Raw genomic sequence first — 15,621 nt, 5'->3', positions numbered from 1 at the left:
GCCCTCCCCATGCCTCCCTTGTGGGATGCGCATAGTGGTGGAGAGCCACCCCCTTTCCTTTTCCCCCACGACCCCAGGACAAGCTGCCTGCAGGTCCATCCCACTCTTGGCCCCCAGTCCCATTCATCCTGGCTCATCAGCAGCCCCAGCCCCTGCCCCACACCCTCTCACCATGGGGGCCTTGATCTTCCCCCCCCATGCCCCTTCACTCCCCAAAACACCTACCTCTCCACAGACTTACCTGCAGGGTGCTGCTTTCCACGCTGCCCAGCTGCATTCCTGGCTACATGCATAAGTGTGCATGCATGCACACAGCATCCAGGGGCCGCGGCCAGAAGGCATATGATAGTTATTGTTGACATTATCAGCTACACCATCCAAAAAAAGACAATAGCCAATCATGTTAATTTTCCTTTTATTGGTGCCAATCTGATATGCAACTGATATATCAGTGCACCTCTAATCATCAGTCAAAGCTCTTTGTTATAGGTTGTAGACAGTGTTTGCCATGATAAGGCCTTGTCAGTGTGTGTGTGGGGTGGTAATACAATCAATGCTTTTAAAATATTTTTGCACAAAGATGAAAAATTGTGTTTCCTCAATCCCAGCTCTTCCATAATTCAAATGGCTGAATTATTTTTTCCTCTCATATTGAGAAATAAATAAGTCGCTCCTGGGGCTTGTGAAGACAATAGAGAGTTTCAGTCTCAGTTGAGAATTTTGAGATGGCCATGCGTGAGTGAACATGGGCAGTAATAATGGAAGCTAAAAACACAATTGTCATTGCAGCCAGAGGAACCCTCAAATCCAAAAGCTCAGAACACAGAGATAGCAAATGTTTTTCAGGTCCTGAAACCAACCACTCAAGTCCGTTTGTGTCTTGTGTATTCATTTACAGCCTGTGTTCTTCCCAAGCCTTCTCTACATTCCCCTTCTTAGCACTGTGGATGCCAACCTTATCTTTGTCAGTGAGGCCCTTTGTCTGGTTCCTCCCTAGGTTCTCACTCCAGCCTATCACTAAGGGTGCCTACAGACATTCAGGCCCCCTCTCTAAACTCATGGTGCATTACATAAAGCACCATGAGTTAGAGGGCCCACCCCGCCCCCATCCCAACCCAACAGATATTCACCTGTTGGTTGGAGGGGAGGATTTGTAGCAAAACCCCCAGTTTTTCTTTTTTATTTATTTATTTTAAAATGCATTCCCTCCCCTTCCCCAACCATTTCTGACTTTTTCTCTCCTTCTCTATTCCCTAGATAAGTATAAGTAAGCTAAGATGTAGGATAAGCTTTAACATTTTATTTTAGGTAGTAAGTTTTATTTTTCTCTTCCCTCCCTGCAAATAAGTGCCCTGCTATTTTGATATAGATATCCACTGTTTTATAAGTGATAATTATTATGTTTTGTATTGATTTTTTTGTAGTGCTTTTATATTGTGTGATTACTCTTTTAGGCCCTTATGTGTAAGTTAGCATAAGTCATGTCAAGTTTCCATCTTGTAATGTCAAGCCTCCATCTTATCCCCATGCCCAGTTGTGTAACCCATGACTCACACCTACCCCTCTTATGTAACTTGGTTCCTGAATGAATGGGGATGAATAAGGGTGCTTGAGAGACAATGGAAGTAGGTCTAAAAATAACTCCCTCTGAATGATCGAACCATCAACACCAATACCTGGACCAATGACCCAGCTTGGAACCGTCCTCAGCATTCAAGAAACAAAAGATGAGGCAAACCACCATTGTGCCAGGCTGCACATGCTCAGTAAGAACACCTGGAGCCCTTTGGGACAAGACTGAACTTGGACAGGCCCTCCCCATAGGAGATCAGAGGTAGTCTGCCCCATGAAACGGGTAGTGAAGACTGACTCCTTGGGACACCCTATCCATCTGGACCAGCACCATGCCACACCACGTATCCACCCAGAGGCCCTGCCGGCAACCCCACTCTGGACAACACCTACTGGACAAGGACCCCTTTCCAGCCTGAATAGATAGCTATCACCCCCACCCCCTCTTCAGCCAAGGACTTGGACTCTGCTTCTCTTCCCTACCTAGACTCCAACCCTTCCACTGAGTCTCTTTCTCCTGCTACCATTGTGTGAGTGTGTGTGGGAGTGCTTGTGTGAGTGTGTAAGGGAACCAAGCTCCACAGTACAGTGTTCATTTAATAAAACTGTTATTTGGACCCCTGAGTTGGGTTTTGCTTTACTGTGGTTTGGCCCTGCTCCAATCTCTGCTCCTCGCCCCTCTGACTTCTGTCTCATTTCTCCCTCTCCTGCTTCTGGCTCACTGCCACCTCCAACACCTGTCCTGAGCTCCTCTCTGCCTCCAAACCCCCTGTTTCTTTGCCACTGTCTTATCCCCACTGCCTTTTCCTTTTCCCCTGAGCAACCAGGTTTCTGCCTCAGTTTCTTTCCTGGCTGTCTCCTCCTTGCCACCACTTATCTGCATCCCGCCCTGCCCCGATATCTCAGCTGTCTGCCTTAGTTTTCAGCTGCAAGCTCCCAGGTTTCTGTCTCTCCATCTTTCCTGGCTGTCTCCTCCTTGCCACCAGGCTTTTTTTTTTTAATCTTTCCCTTGCACCAGTGACCTTGAGTAACCCTGGGGCCACTTGATCTTAAGTAAACCCAAACCTCAGTTCCTCAGCCAGCTTCTCTCTAGTCCACCGCTTCAGATGGTGCTAAAAATGTCACTTCTGTCTGCGCTCTAAGTTTGCAGATTCTACCTGCACAACATCTCTAAGAAGTGGTCTTTCCTTTACATCCAGAACCACATCTTTGTCTCTCTTCCAAGGCCCCATTGTCTTGCATCTTAATTACTACAACATTCTTTTGCTCTGGCTGTGACAAGTTTAGTCTTACCTCCCTCTTTGAGGATACTGCTGCAGCCACTGCCCCAGCCCATCAATTTGACCAGGTTACTTCTCTCTCTGCATCCTTCCTTTGGCTCCGTTTTCTCCATTGCATCAAATGTAAGTTGCTTCACAGCCTGTTCCCACCCTTCCTGTCTTCTCTTGTTCAGTATCAAGAGATTAATGCCTGTTATTCCAGTAAGCCCATGATGCCAGACATAGAACAAACTTTGCCAAAAATGTATCCTTTGCTGCCCCTCATGCCTGGGAGGTGCTCATGGTAAACACCTGAAAAGCAACCACATTATTCTCTCTCATGTCCCTCCTTAAAACTGTTCTGCAAAAAAAAATCCTTGGGTAGGTCACTGAACTGGATACCCAAGTGTCAGTGTTCAGCTCTTGTCATGTCTTCAACTCAGATTAGCAGCTCCTTGGAGTATGAACAGTCTGTTTCTTCCAGGTTTGTATAGTATCTAGTATAGTGGAGTCCTGCTTTATGGGTAGCGGCTCCTAGGTGCTAACATAACTCAAATTTTGCATCTACTTCATTTAGATATGAGTAATTATGTAAGGTGCAAGATGAGGGGAAGATGGGCCCCGTGTCTTTTAAGGGAAAGACACTTAAGGATATGTGCATGTGTGAAGGAAAACATTTCAAAGGAAGAAGCATTTAAAGTGATCCCTTATGGCCACCAACAAAGTTGCACAAATTTGTATATGCAGATGACCTTCGTTTGGCAACACAAGCAGCCACCTTCAATGACATCGAGTCCACCTTGAATGAGGACCTAAATACCATGGAGGAATATTTTCAGAAATGGAGACTCCAGCAAAATCCCCACTAAACAACTGTCACTAGATTCCATCTTGATAACAGGAATACTAAGCGTACCCTGGAGGTAACTTTCTACAGCAATGCTGTGTAGCACAATCCCACTCCATCTTATCTTGGATTGGGCCTGGACTGCATGTTAACCTTCCATGACAATCTGAAAATGGTAGCTGAAAATGGATGGAGATAAGGGTCAATTTGGTCCATTGGCAAGCACAAATTGGGGAGCATCAGTGTTGGCCCTTGCATACTCCATAGCCAAGAAGTGTGCGCTATTATAGACCAGAAGCAGTCACACTCGACTTGTTGACATCCAACTGAACTCTGCAATGTGATGCATCACTGGAACCCTCGAGTCAGCCTCAACACCTGGACTGCCTGTGCTGTCTCACATTGCTCCTTCACCCATTCATCATGAAGCAGCAACTCTACGGGAAGCTCAGTGATTCAATGAAAACAAATGTCTCTCCATTCACCAGGACCTCAACAATGCCCCTCACCATTGTCTGAAGTCATGCAAGCCCTTTTAGATCTATACATAAAACTAGAACTCTTGTTTCCAAAATGATACCTTTTATTAGACCAACTGGGAAATCACAAGAAAATTGTCCTCTTCTGCAAGCTTTCAGGATCAGAGTCTCTTTGTCAGGCTCTGGAAAAAGTATAGATGGCACAAGGTGATAAAAAGTGCCCATAGGATTTATAGATCCATGCACTTAACCTTCAGCAATGTGACTTCAACCCTGATGAAGCTTGGAAAACTGAATGGAGTTCACAGGAAGTCCCAAATAAATATCTTGTAATAGATCCAATGCAGAAGGTCCTTGGCTTTGATCTCTTGTAATGCTCATAGGCAACTCTAAACCGTGTCTGCACAAACCATGGGAGATGTGGATGCTTGATGTGCAAATGGAAAATAAAAAACTCTTGTGTGTGTGACTGTGGTCACCCAGAACAGATCATGGAACATATAATGACCCAATGCCCGATCCACAAATATGAAGGAGGTATCACAGCAATACACTCTGCTGTTCCTGATGTTGTCTGGCTCAGCCATCTAAATGTACAATTATAGTTCCTGTTCTATATCTACATCACCCATACAAAAAAAAAAAGACTGCTCTTAAGTAATACCAGTTACAGTAAGCCCCTCTGGACTACTTAGCTGCAAAGGATTGCCAAACAACATTATGCTGTGACACCTCCTTTTGTACCTGACCATATTTCCAACTGTCTATGAACATGCTCCATTTTACGACAGCAGTGGAGAATGAGTGGTATGAAGCCAACTACATTTCAGTTGTCTTTGCCCTGCTTGTCTAGTGAAAAGGTAACCGAGTAAAAAGTGAGGCAGGTCCATCCTTTATAATGTTAGGAAGTCGCATACAATTTTGGCATTAATTACATTATGGTAATAATTTAATATCCAGCACAAAAACTCACAGACAGGTGCTGCAGTCCTGTGATGGAGTTCAGTTGGCAGTCTGATGGTAGTTTTGTGAAGGTGACTACATCTACTGGAGAAGCAGATGGTGCTGCATTGCCAGGCAATAAAGAATAAAGGTGACAATGTAGAATGCAAAGTAGCCTGTTAGGTGCCAAAGTCTGGCAATAGGACAAGGAAGAAAGAGTAACTGTAAAAGAGAGGAAAGAAACAAGAGGAAAAAAGGAAGAAAGAAATTAGGAAGCGTTTTGTGAAATACTGACCAGATAGGTGTCCTTTGTAATTGGGCATTCCTGCTTTCACTTGCTTGCTTACATTTTCCTTTACTAGAGCTGATGGCTGTTTCTATGTGTCGCAGGGCACCTCAGTGCCTGCTCCTAGAGAGGAGAAACTGCCAGGGAGAGAGAGACAGAGCCCTGGCACGTTATAAGGAGCCCAGCTGAGGGTTGCCAGGGTAACAAACGCAGCTGCGGGTTGCCGGAGCAACTAAGGGGAGCCAGCTGCCTGTAGGGGACAGGGCCTGGCCCTTATAAAGCCCAGGGCTGAGGCCACGCTGGCAGTTCTCTGCCAGCAGCCGGAGAGGCAGGAGCTCCCTTGGCCGAGAGATGGGTAGAAGCCCGATGGCCAGTACAGTTCATGAGAGCTCCGAAGGTTGGAGTAATGGTGTTAAGTTATAGCCAGGCGGCTTACTTTGTAGTGGCTAGGTGCCATAGGTTTTAGTTGTAGCCAGGAGGCTTGCAGTATGTGTTGTGGTTGTTTATTACACCGGAGGTTTGGGTGAGGCTGTAGGGGTTGGAGGAGGCCTCATAGGGACCCCATAGGGGTGAGGTGCCCTAGCGCCAGCGAGGGCGCGATACTCGCAGGGGGCTCACGGAGTGTGAGAACCCTGGTGCCAGTGAAGGCACGGTGCCAGTGCAGGCGCAACTGGCAGTGAGGAGCGCAACCAGTGGGTTGCGGGCGCAACCAGTGGGTTGCGGACGGGGGACACAGACCCCGGGTTGTGTGCGGGGTACGTAGACCCCAGCCTCAGAGAGAGGGGCGATTTTATTGGGAAGCCCAAGGTGGGCACGGCGAGCCCCAAAGAGGGGGAGTGCCATATTGGACTATTGAGAAGCCCAAGGTGGGCACAGCCAGCCCCAAAGAGGGGGAGCGCCATATTGGACTATTGGGAAGCCCAAGGTGGGCATGGCCAGCCCCAAAGAGGGGGAGCGCCATATTAGGAAGCCCAGGACGGGCGCAGCAGATGCCAGCAAGGGCGTCACTTGCGGGGTGCATAGACCCCAGCCCCAGGGAGGGGCACTTTTAGAGCCCAGGCTGGGCACAGCAAGCCCCGGAGAGGGGGCGGTATTATTGAGGGGCCTGAGACAGGCGTAGTAGACCTGGTAACAGGCCTGCACTGCAGGGAAACCCAGGACAGGGGCAGGGTGCTGCTGTGGTCCCCGAGAAAAGGGGATAGCGGCACAGTGCCCAGAAAAGGGGGAAGCAGTGCGGTGGGCCTTGGAGACCGTAGGGCCCGACAGGAAATCCCAGAGTGGACAAGAGTCCCAGTGAGGGACATTGTGTTAGAGAGAGTCCAGGAAGGGGCACTAGTGTAGACACATACGGGGAAGGCCCAAGAGTTGGCTAGATTATAGAAGGAGGGCCCAGGAAGCAGGTGTGCAGACACACTACCGTCTATTACATCTGCGAGGCTTGGGGCACGGTATTAGGGGTGGTAGGAGCCATGCGTAGCCCATAAGGCTAGGGTGCCTGGGGAGCACCCATTATACCAGGAGACCACAGGAGTCCGGAAGAACCGCAGGGACAGAGGTCCCAAGTAGCCGTGCCCAGGGAGTCATAGGCAGCCTCCCAACCTTATATTTACCAGCAAGACGTGGCGGGCGAGAATAAGAGGGTACCTTGGGCTGGCCTTGACACGGAGCGAGGGACCTCGAGGAGATCACGGCCCTCCTGAAGGACCCCGCCGTGACATTATGAAAAAAAAGGTCATCCTAACATTAACTTTCATGTATGGGTTGTTTTCATCAGAAATGTAAAGCAAAAAAAACTTATGTCCCAAAAGTGACATGGGGATGGCTCTTTTGGGATTAGATCTTGGTGGCCCATGGAGGACTGGAAAAGTCTTTCCAGGCAGCGGGTTCCTGGCTGTTAAGGGTAACTTCACTCTTCTTTTTCCCTTTTACATGTAATGAACCAGGGATACGTTTCATGACTACAACCAGAAGAAATTGCTGTTGCAAGAGGGGCAGGGAAGGCACTAATGTAAAGCTAGTGGTTCCTACACCGTGGCCTAAAACAGATGTCGCATTTATCCCAGAATAAACCCTCTTGTCTTCGGACAAAGTGCGGTTGTATATACATCCATGCTTGTTATCCCAGGATAAATCATAAGCACACTTCCCAAATAAGAGGCAGTAACAGTTTATCCTGGGATTTTGCAAATTAGGTCTGTACAGTTATTCTAAGATCGCATCATTGAATCAATGGCAGCAAAGCAGCACTGTATTCTGCCACTTGCTCAACCCTGATTAGAAGGGTAATGCATGTCCATGCCAGTCTCAGGATATCTTTGTTCTGGGACAAACACAGGCACAACATAAGTAGAAGGATTGTGGGTTAGGCTACATGGGGGGCAAGGAGAAAGGGATTTGGTGGTAGGGGTCTGTTACAAACCCCCACACCAAGGGGAAGAAATAGATGCGGGGCTCCTGAGGCAACTCTCGGAGACCATAAAAGCTAAAGAGGCGGTAGTCATGGGGGACCTAAACTACCCGGACATCTGCTGGGAGACGCAGACAGCAAGGTCCCATCGCTCACGCAAGTTTCTAACCTGTGTACAGGACCTCCACCTGACACAGGAGGTGCATGGTCCCACTAGGGGGAATGCCATACTGGATCTGGTATTGGCAACAGGGGATGACATGATAGGGGACCTCCAGATCGGTAGCTATCTGAGAGACAGTGATCACCTTATAATAGAATTCAACATAAGACGGCGAGTGGGTAAGGTAACTAGTAGGGTGAAAGTGCTAGACTTTAGGAAAGCTGATCTCATTGCACTCAGGCGATTAGTCAAGGAAGCACTGCAGAGTAGGAGTTTTGAAGAGATGGGTGCCCAAGAAGGGTGGCTGTGCCTAAAGGAAACGATCCTTTGGGCACAAAGCAAGACGATCCCCGAGCGAGGCAAAAGAGGGAAAGGGGCCAGGAGGCTTCCATGGCTGACCAGAGAAATCCAGGGCAGCCTAAAGGCCAAAAGGGGAGCACATAAAAAGTGGAAACAGGGTGAGATCACTAAAGATGAATATACCTCCTCTGCTTGTGCTTGTAGGGAGGCAGTTAGGCGGGCCAAAGCTACCATGGAGCTGAGGATGGCAACCCAAGTAAAGGACAACAAGAAATTGTTTTTTAGATATATTGGGAGTAAAAGGAAGGCCCAGGGAGGAATAGGACCGCTGCTAAATGGGCAGAAACAATTGGTGACAGATAGGGGGGACAAGGCTGAACTCCTCAACGAGTTCTTTGCCTCAGTGTTCCTAAGCGAGGGGCACGACAAGTCTCTCACTGGGGTTGTAGAGAGGCAGCAGCAAGGCGCCAGACTTCCATGCGTAGATCCTGAGGTGGTGCAGAGTCACTTGGAAGAACTGGATGCCTTTAAGTCGGCAGGCCCGGATGGGCTCCATCCGAGGGTGCTGAAGGCACTGGCCGACATCATTGCAGAGCCACTGGCGGGAATATTCGAATGCTCGTGGCACACGGGCCAAGTCCCGGAGGACTGGAAAAGGGCTAACGTGGTCCCCATTTTCAAAAAGGGGAGGAAGGAGGACCCGGGCAACTATAGGCCAGTCAGTCTCACCTCCATCCTTGGTAAAGTCTTTGAAAAAATTATCAAGGCTCACATTTGTGAGAGCCCGGCAGGGCAAATTATGCTGAGGGGAAACCAGCATGGGTTTGTGGCGGGCAGATCGTGCCTGACCAACCTAGTCTCTTTCTATGACCAGGTTACGAAACGCCTGGACACAGGAGGAGGGGTGGATATCGTATACTTAGACTTCAGGCAGGCCTTCGATATGGTATCCCACCCCATACTGATGAACAAGTTAAGAGGCTGTGATGTGGATGACTGCACAGTCCGGTGGGTGGCGAATTGGCTGGAGGGTCGCACCCAAAGAGTCGTGGTAGATGGGTAAGTCTCGACCTGGAAGGGTGTGGGCAGTGGGGTCCCGCAGGGTTCGGTCCTTGGACCGATACTCTTTAATGTCTTCATCAGCGACTTGGACGTGGGAGTGAAATGTACTCTGTCCAAGTTTGCAGATGACACAAAGCTATGGGGAGAAGTGGACACGCCGGAGGGCAGGGAACAGCTGCAGGCAGACCTGGATAGGTTGGACAAGTGGGCAGAAAACAACAGGATGCAGTTCAACAAGGAGAAATGCAAAGTGCTGCACCTAGGGAGGAAAAATGTCCAGCACACCTACAGCCTAGGGAATAACCTGCTGGGTGGCACGGAGGTGGAAAGGGATCTTGGAGTCCTAGTGGACTCCAAGATGAACATGAGCCAGCAGTGTGACGAAGCCATCAGAAAAGCCAATGGCACTTTATCGTGCATCAGCAGATGCATGACAAATAGCTCCAGGGAGGTGATACTTCCCCTCTATAGGGCGTTGGTCAGACCGCAGTTGGAGTACTGCGTGCAATTCTGGGCGCCACACTTCAAGAAGGATGCGGATAACCTGGAGAGGGTACAGCGAAGGGCAACTCGTATGGTCAAGGGCCTGCAGACCAAGCCCTACGAGGAGAGACTAGAGAAACTGGACCTTTTCAGCCTCCGCAAGAGAAGGTTGAGAGGCGACCTTGTGGCTGCCTATAAGTTCATCACGGGGGCACAGAAGGGAATTGGTGAGGATTTATTCACCAAGGCGCCCCCGGGGGTTACAAGAAACAATGGCCACAAGCTAGTAGAGAGCAGATTTAAACTGGACATAAGGAAGAACTTCTTCACAGTTCGAGTGGCCAAGGTCTGGAACGGGCTCCCAAGGGAGGTGGTGCTCTCCCCTACCCTGGGGGTCTTCAAGAGGAGGTTAGACGAGTATCTAGCTGGGGTCATCTAGACCCAGCACTCTTTCCTGCTTATGCAGGGGGTCGGACTTGATGATCTATTGAGGTCCCTTCCGACCCTAACATCTATGATTCTATGAACATATCCAGGTTCAAATGCAATGTCTGCTCATAACCTATATGAGACACATCAGAGAAAGCCCTTAAGTAAGTAGGGAGTTTAGGGTTTGCTGGATGCTACTGCTACCCTGAAGCTGCAGTGGTAGCAATAGTAGAACAGATTTCCTAGTACATGGAGAGCAGGGGATGATTTCTTCCTCCTGAGATCCCAGCTCCAATTCTCTGTGCTTTTCACCTTACCTGACTATCACCTAATCATTCCATTCTTACACGTGATATTTATGGTAAGACTGGATTCTTGCATAGGTGACGGGGAAAATATTTTCTTGTTCCTAATTCTGATAACTTTGTTATGGGCCAGATTTCAACCCAGCACTGTCAGTAGGCATGCATGAATTACCTGATGTCACTAGAAAGCGGATAAAACCTCATGAAAGAAGAAAAATTGTATGCATTAGTTGGGTGTTGTTACAATTTGAAGAGCACAGTTAATGAAAAGAAAGCATACTTTTAAAATTCAGAGATGAAAAGTGTCTGCAGAATCCTTAAAGGAATTTGCTTTTTAAAGTCAAATGTTAGCCTTTGAAGCAATATCGCTGTTGATCAGTGTATTGTGAGTTAGCCACTTCATTCTGGTGGTGTATACTAAACTGCAGGAGTGAGTTTGAATGTCTTAATGTTGGTATCTCATCGTTGCAAAATACATAAAGAAAAAGGTGAGAGATTGTCTGTGGATCCTAAATGAGCGATAGAAGCCTTTATCAGGATTACGTGATTGACTGTGGACCAGTCAATATCATCATCACTTCCATAATAATTGCTTAATAGTTTAACATAATGTTTTGTACATCTGAGAAACTCATTAATTTTTCTAGAAATAGTGCATTTGCTCATTACACATTGATCTAATTTTACTGATAAAGTCATTTTTAGCTTTGCCAACAAATGGCATTATTATTATAGTCATAGTCAGTGCTATTTTTGTACTTTGAAGTGAGCTGTTATTAGTAAATGCATAACTGTAACTCTTGATGGGGGGGGAAAAAGCAAAGATTTAACATGCTTAGGTAGCACAACATGCTACACAACAGCGTATGCTTTTTTTCTTTATTCCCTTGTTTCTCTTTTCCCACTCCCTTGCTTTCTCCAGCCATTTCTGCTTTGTTAGTCCAGGGCTTTGCATATGTTATTCTTCTGTGTGGGGAAAAACCCTGCAAAAATTACTCTTAGGTATAGTATTCGCTACTGTGTGAGTCAGTTGTTCTCAACCTTTTCAGATACAAGGCACCCGTCCTTAGACTCAAGGCACCCTCAGAAAATGGCAGCTCTTGGTTTTCAGTTGTTTTTTGACTACAGGAAAATAATAGAGCAATCAGTCCTTCTGTTGCAAAGAACTGTAAAAGATCGCAACAGGTCAGAATGTTTTAACACTCTAGATTCCTATTTGAAATCTCTGGGTTTATCTTGCAAATCATGTTTGCATGACTAACAGTGCTAACATAGTGTGATGCCTTGCAGCACCCCTGAAAGGATCCCAAGGCACCCCAGGTTTCACATCACCCTGGTTGAGAATCAGTGGTGTGAGCAGTTCTCAGCAAGGCCACCTGTGTTAACAAATACTATACCTTGTAGTTAAGTGTTTCCAGACTCAGGCCACTAGATCGTCAACTTTTGATAGAAGGGTCCATAAAGTGGTTAGTAGATTTTGAGTGCTACATAAAGTGGTAAGCTTTTTGGGTTCCGTGTTTGTATAATGCCTTATACAGCAGGGTCCTGACACATGTCTGGGGCTCCAAGGTACTACAACAATACAAATAATAATATTAATCATTGATCTCTTGCTCTTCCAATTATTGAAGATCAGTACTGTGTTTTTAGTCTTTGTTGTAGCTATGTTACAATGCTGTGAATAGGAATTGGTCATAATGTTACTCTCTCGTTCACAAAAAAAGAAGTTTTCCACCCTCCCCTGCCTCTCAGACTTAAATTATTTTAGTTCAAACGGAATAATCTCCTGATTATATGAAAAGCTGTTCCCAGAGCAGAATGATACTAGTGAGAGCTTTATGGTTTGTATCACATGAATTGGACAGCATGGTTAGGGGTGGGAAGATAATGGAAGGAATACAGAGGATGCAATTGTCAGGGTATTTCTGGAGGGACCGTAGTGGGAGAAGTGGAACAGCAAACTGTCTAAAAAGGAACCATTGGCATTAACTAATGTGAAGATAAATCCAATGTGAGATATTAGCTGTTGGCTTCATTTTGGACAGTTAGCTGTTCCACTTCTCCCGCTATGATAAAGGAGCTTATTTTACTGTAGCATTAAGACCATGGAATGTGCCTTCAGAAGCTTTAAAGATTGTACTATAGTGAGATATCCCACGTTAACTTCTAAACCAGAAACAGAATAGCCATACCGTAAACTAACCAATAATCTGGCCATGCTGCTTCTGGTTCAAGGGCTATGTTGATGTATCCTTGATGCCACACAAGGAGGTACAGTGACATTGTGGATGCAGCACAATTTTATAGAGTTTTATAATGTATCTGTTCTCTCTTGACCTAAACTAACATGAGAGAAGTAACCAGAATGTAGATCATTTGCATATTAACTCTTCAGTGAAGACAAAACCATTATGAAATAATGAGTATATCCTTTTTGTGGGAGGAGGACTTCAAATCTCAAGATGGGAAGAGAAGACCGTTATCAGCATCAGCCACTGTCTTAAAGTGGTGCAGGTTGTTCTTTATGGGGAATGTGCCCAATTTATCCCTGGGTAAGCTGGGGTAGACTTGCCTCAGAAATAAATTTGGTCCAAGAGTAGAGAGAGAGGGAGAGCAGCTCTCTAGTAGTCTTTGTCCCATTCCAGAGTGCTGGAGTGTGTGTACACATATATAGGGAGAGAAAATCAGAATATAAGAAAAAAAACAAACAAATAAGTATTTCAGAAGACCCTGACAGCAAAGGAAATTTCAGGTGGATCTCACTTTTACCCTGAAAGTCGTGTTTAATTTGCAGTATATATTTTCTTATACATTATTCTTTGTCAATTGTTTAGCAGTCCTATATGAAGAAGCCACATGCATGCATCATCTTGATTCCTTTTACTTTTTTCTTTCTAAACAGAGCTATTCAATTCCACAAAATACATCCTCAGTAATAATTTTGTGTTCCTTTCCCTTCACAGAATCTGTACCAAAACAGGTTCCTGGGCCTGGCTGCCATGGCATCTCCATCTAGGAACTCACAAAACCGGCGCCGGTGCAAAGAACCTCTCAGATACAGCTACAACCCTGACCAGTTTCATAACATGGACATCAGAAACAGCTCCCACGAGACGGTAACCATTCCACGGTCCACCAGCGATACAGACCTAGTCACTTCAGATAGCCGTTCCACTCTCATGGTCAGCAGCTCATATTATTCCATAGGACACTCGCAAGACCTAGTAATCTATTGGGATATAAAGGAAGAAGTCGACGCAGGGGACTGGATTGGCATGTATCTCATTGGTAAGTTGACCTGGCTTCAAATTTTTAGTTGAGACCTATTTAGCAAGTGTTTGACGTAAGGGGCTGATAAAGCTGGATCTAGCCTAGCTTGCATACACAATACCTTTCTGTCCTAAATTACCCTGAGCTTTTTTTTTGCCCAAGTTAGCCTTGAGTAGGAGTTTCAGAATCTTGTCTGCATTGTGGATGCTTCCCCTGAAATTCCAAACTGATTTGGTTTTGGTCATTTGAATTTTGGAGCAAATGTCCCCAGAAGAGGCCTAAAATTGTCTGAATCCACACTTGCAAATCCATGTGTAGGCCTTTGCCACAGTAAGAAATCACACATGAGAGAGGATTACTAGGATGGATAAAGTTTTGACAAATCAGGACCAACAGCCTTCACAAAACAATGAGCAGAACGTCATTTTTCTATATAGCCAAAGAACACTTAACTATGAGCAATAAGAGTTACATTGGATATTTACGTATCTTTTTGCAGTATAATATGACTATATATATGTGTTTCATTAAAAAAAAAAAATGTCTGAAATGTCAAGTTTAAAAAAAAAAAAAAAAAGCAGAGGGCCAGAGATGCCTTGAGGGCATTCTGCATGGTGCTGTTCACTCTCTTCTGTTCTACCAAAGAACTTAAGCATGCACTGCTTTATAAAGTATGTGGGCAGCCCTGTTCACTTCAGTGGGCTTATTCATGTGTTTGAAGTTAAGTATGCTCTTTAGTACTGCACTGGATCAATCCTGGATACTCAGCACTTTTCAGAATCGAGCACTAAGAAACATTCTGAATCCATCTGTCAGCAGCACAGACTATTCTGATAGGACTTTGCTATTGCAGTAAAAGGAGGCAAAATGAGCTCATCTGCAATCAGCAGAATCATGGCCAGCAGAGCTATTTCACATAGTTGAACCAGCTAATCAACTTAGACTGTATTGTCCAGACACTTGAACCAAGCATCGACTGCTACGAATTGAACTTCAGCGTGTTTTGCTGGTAAAATCAACTGAATACGTGTGGAGCAAACTGCAACAGGAAATTTTACCCCTCCTCAGATTGAATCATCCATACTGTCTTGCTTGACTGAGCTTGGCTTTGTCATGTATGTCTAAGCTTGGGAGGCCCTGAAAAATATTAGGTGTTACAACATGTGCTGTATATCCCACAATAGTTCTTTCAGTCTGCAAGAAAAGTCAACCCTGGTCACCTCTACAACTAGCATTCAGTCTCCACTCTCCCATTCCTGGAAAAAATAGCTGGAAAAGTAGTAATGGCTAAAAAACAAACAAACTTCTTCTTCAAAGCTCCTTCCTAGTAGTGTTTTGAGCTTTGAAGAAGAAAAGTGCCAGAAACTCCATGCCATCCATGCAAGGACTGTGCTGTTGCTATTATTTTTATATGGAAGGCTAAGTTACCGTAGGGAGCGATAACAGTGTAAAACCCTAAAAGAGAGACAGATAAGGTTTATGTTGTAAATCAATAGAAGAAATGTGTTCTCTTATACATTGAATTTGGAGCCTAAAATGGTCCATTACTTGTTTTTTGGTACTGCAACCTGCCAATTATAGAGGCTGTATGTTGCATGCTTATAATTACAAGTTTCTTTCAGTGGAACCTAACAAAAATACACCAGTGAAACTGTTTTGAAATGTGTACAAATAAAGCCAAGGTGATGGATCCATGGTTTCTAATCTGTCAGGTTCTTTGTTGGATTCGTATAAAGATTTCTCAAATCTACACTTCTGTTCAAAAACAGAAATGTCCTTGGCCCTTCTGAATATGTCCTTGACAATGTAAACTAATA

General features: G+C 45.7%; 1 protein-coding gene across 3 annotated transcripts in view; it reads left to right on the top strand.

Moving 5' to 3' along the window:
* Nucleotides 1–15,621, top strand: part of HECW1 (HECT, C2 and WW domain containing E3 ubiquitin protein ligase 1) — a 439,971-nt gene that overhangs the window by 139,646 nt on the left and 284,704 nt on the right. For all 3 annotated transcript variants that reach the window (XM_019483377.2, XM_019483376.2, XM_019483378.2), the window contains one exon: nucleotides 13,498–13,822. In XM_019483377.2, the coding sequence (XP_019338922.1) occupies nucleotides 13,498–13,822 (325 nt within the window). The remainder of the gene's footprint in view (nucleotides 1–13,497; nucleotides 13,823–15,621) is intronic.

This window comes from Alligator mississippiensis, chromosome 5, assembly GCF_030867095.1.
Source record: "Alligator mississippiensis isolate rAllMis1 chromosome 5, rAllMis1, whole genome shotgun sequence".
Classification (NCBI taxonomy): domain Eukaryota; kingdom Metazoa; phylum Chordata; order Crocodylia; family Alligatoridae; genus Alligator; species Alligator mississippiensis.
Note: the sequence above shows the minus strand (reverse complement) of the source record. Positions and strands in the feature narration are given on the sequence as shown.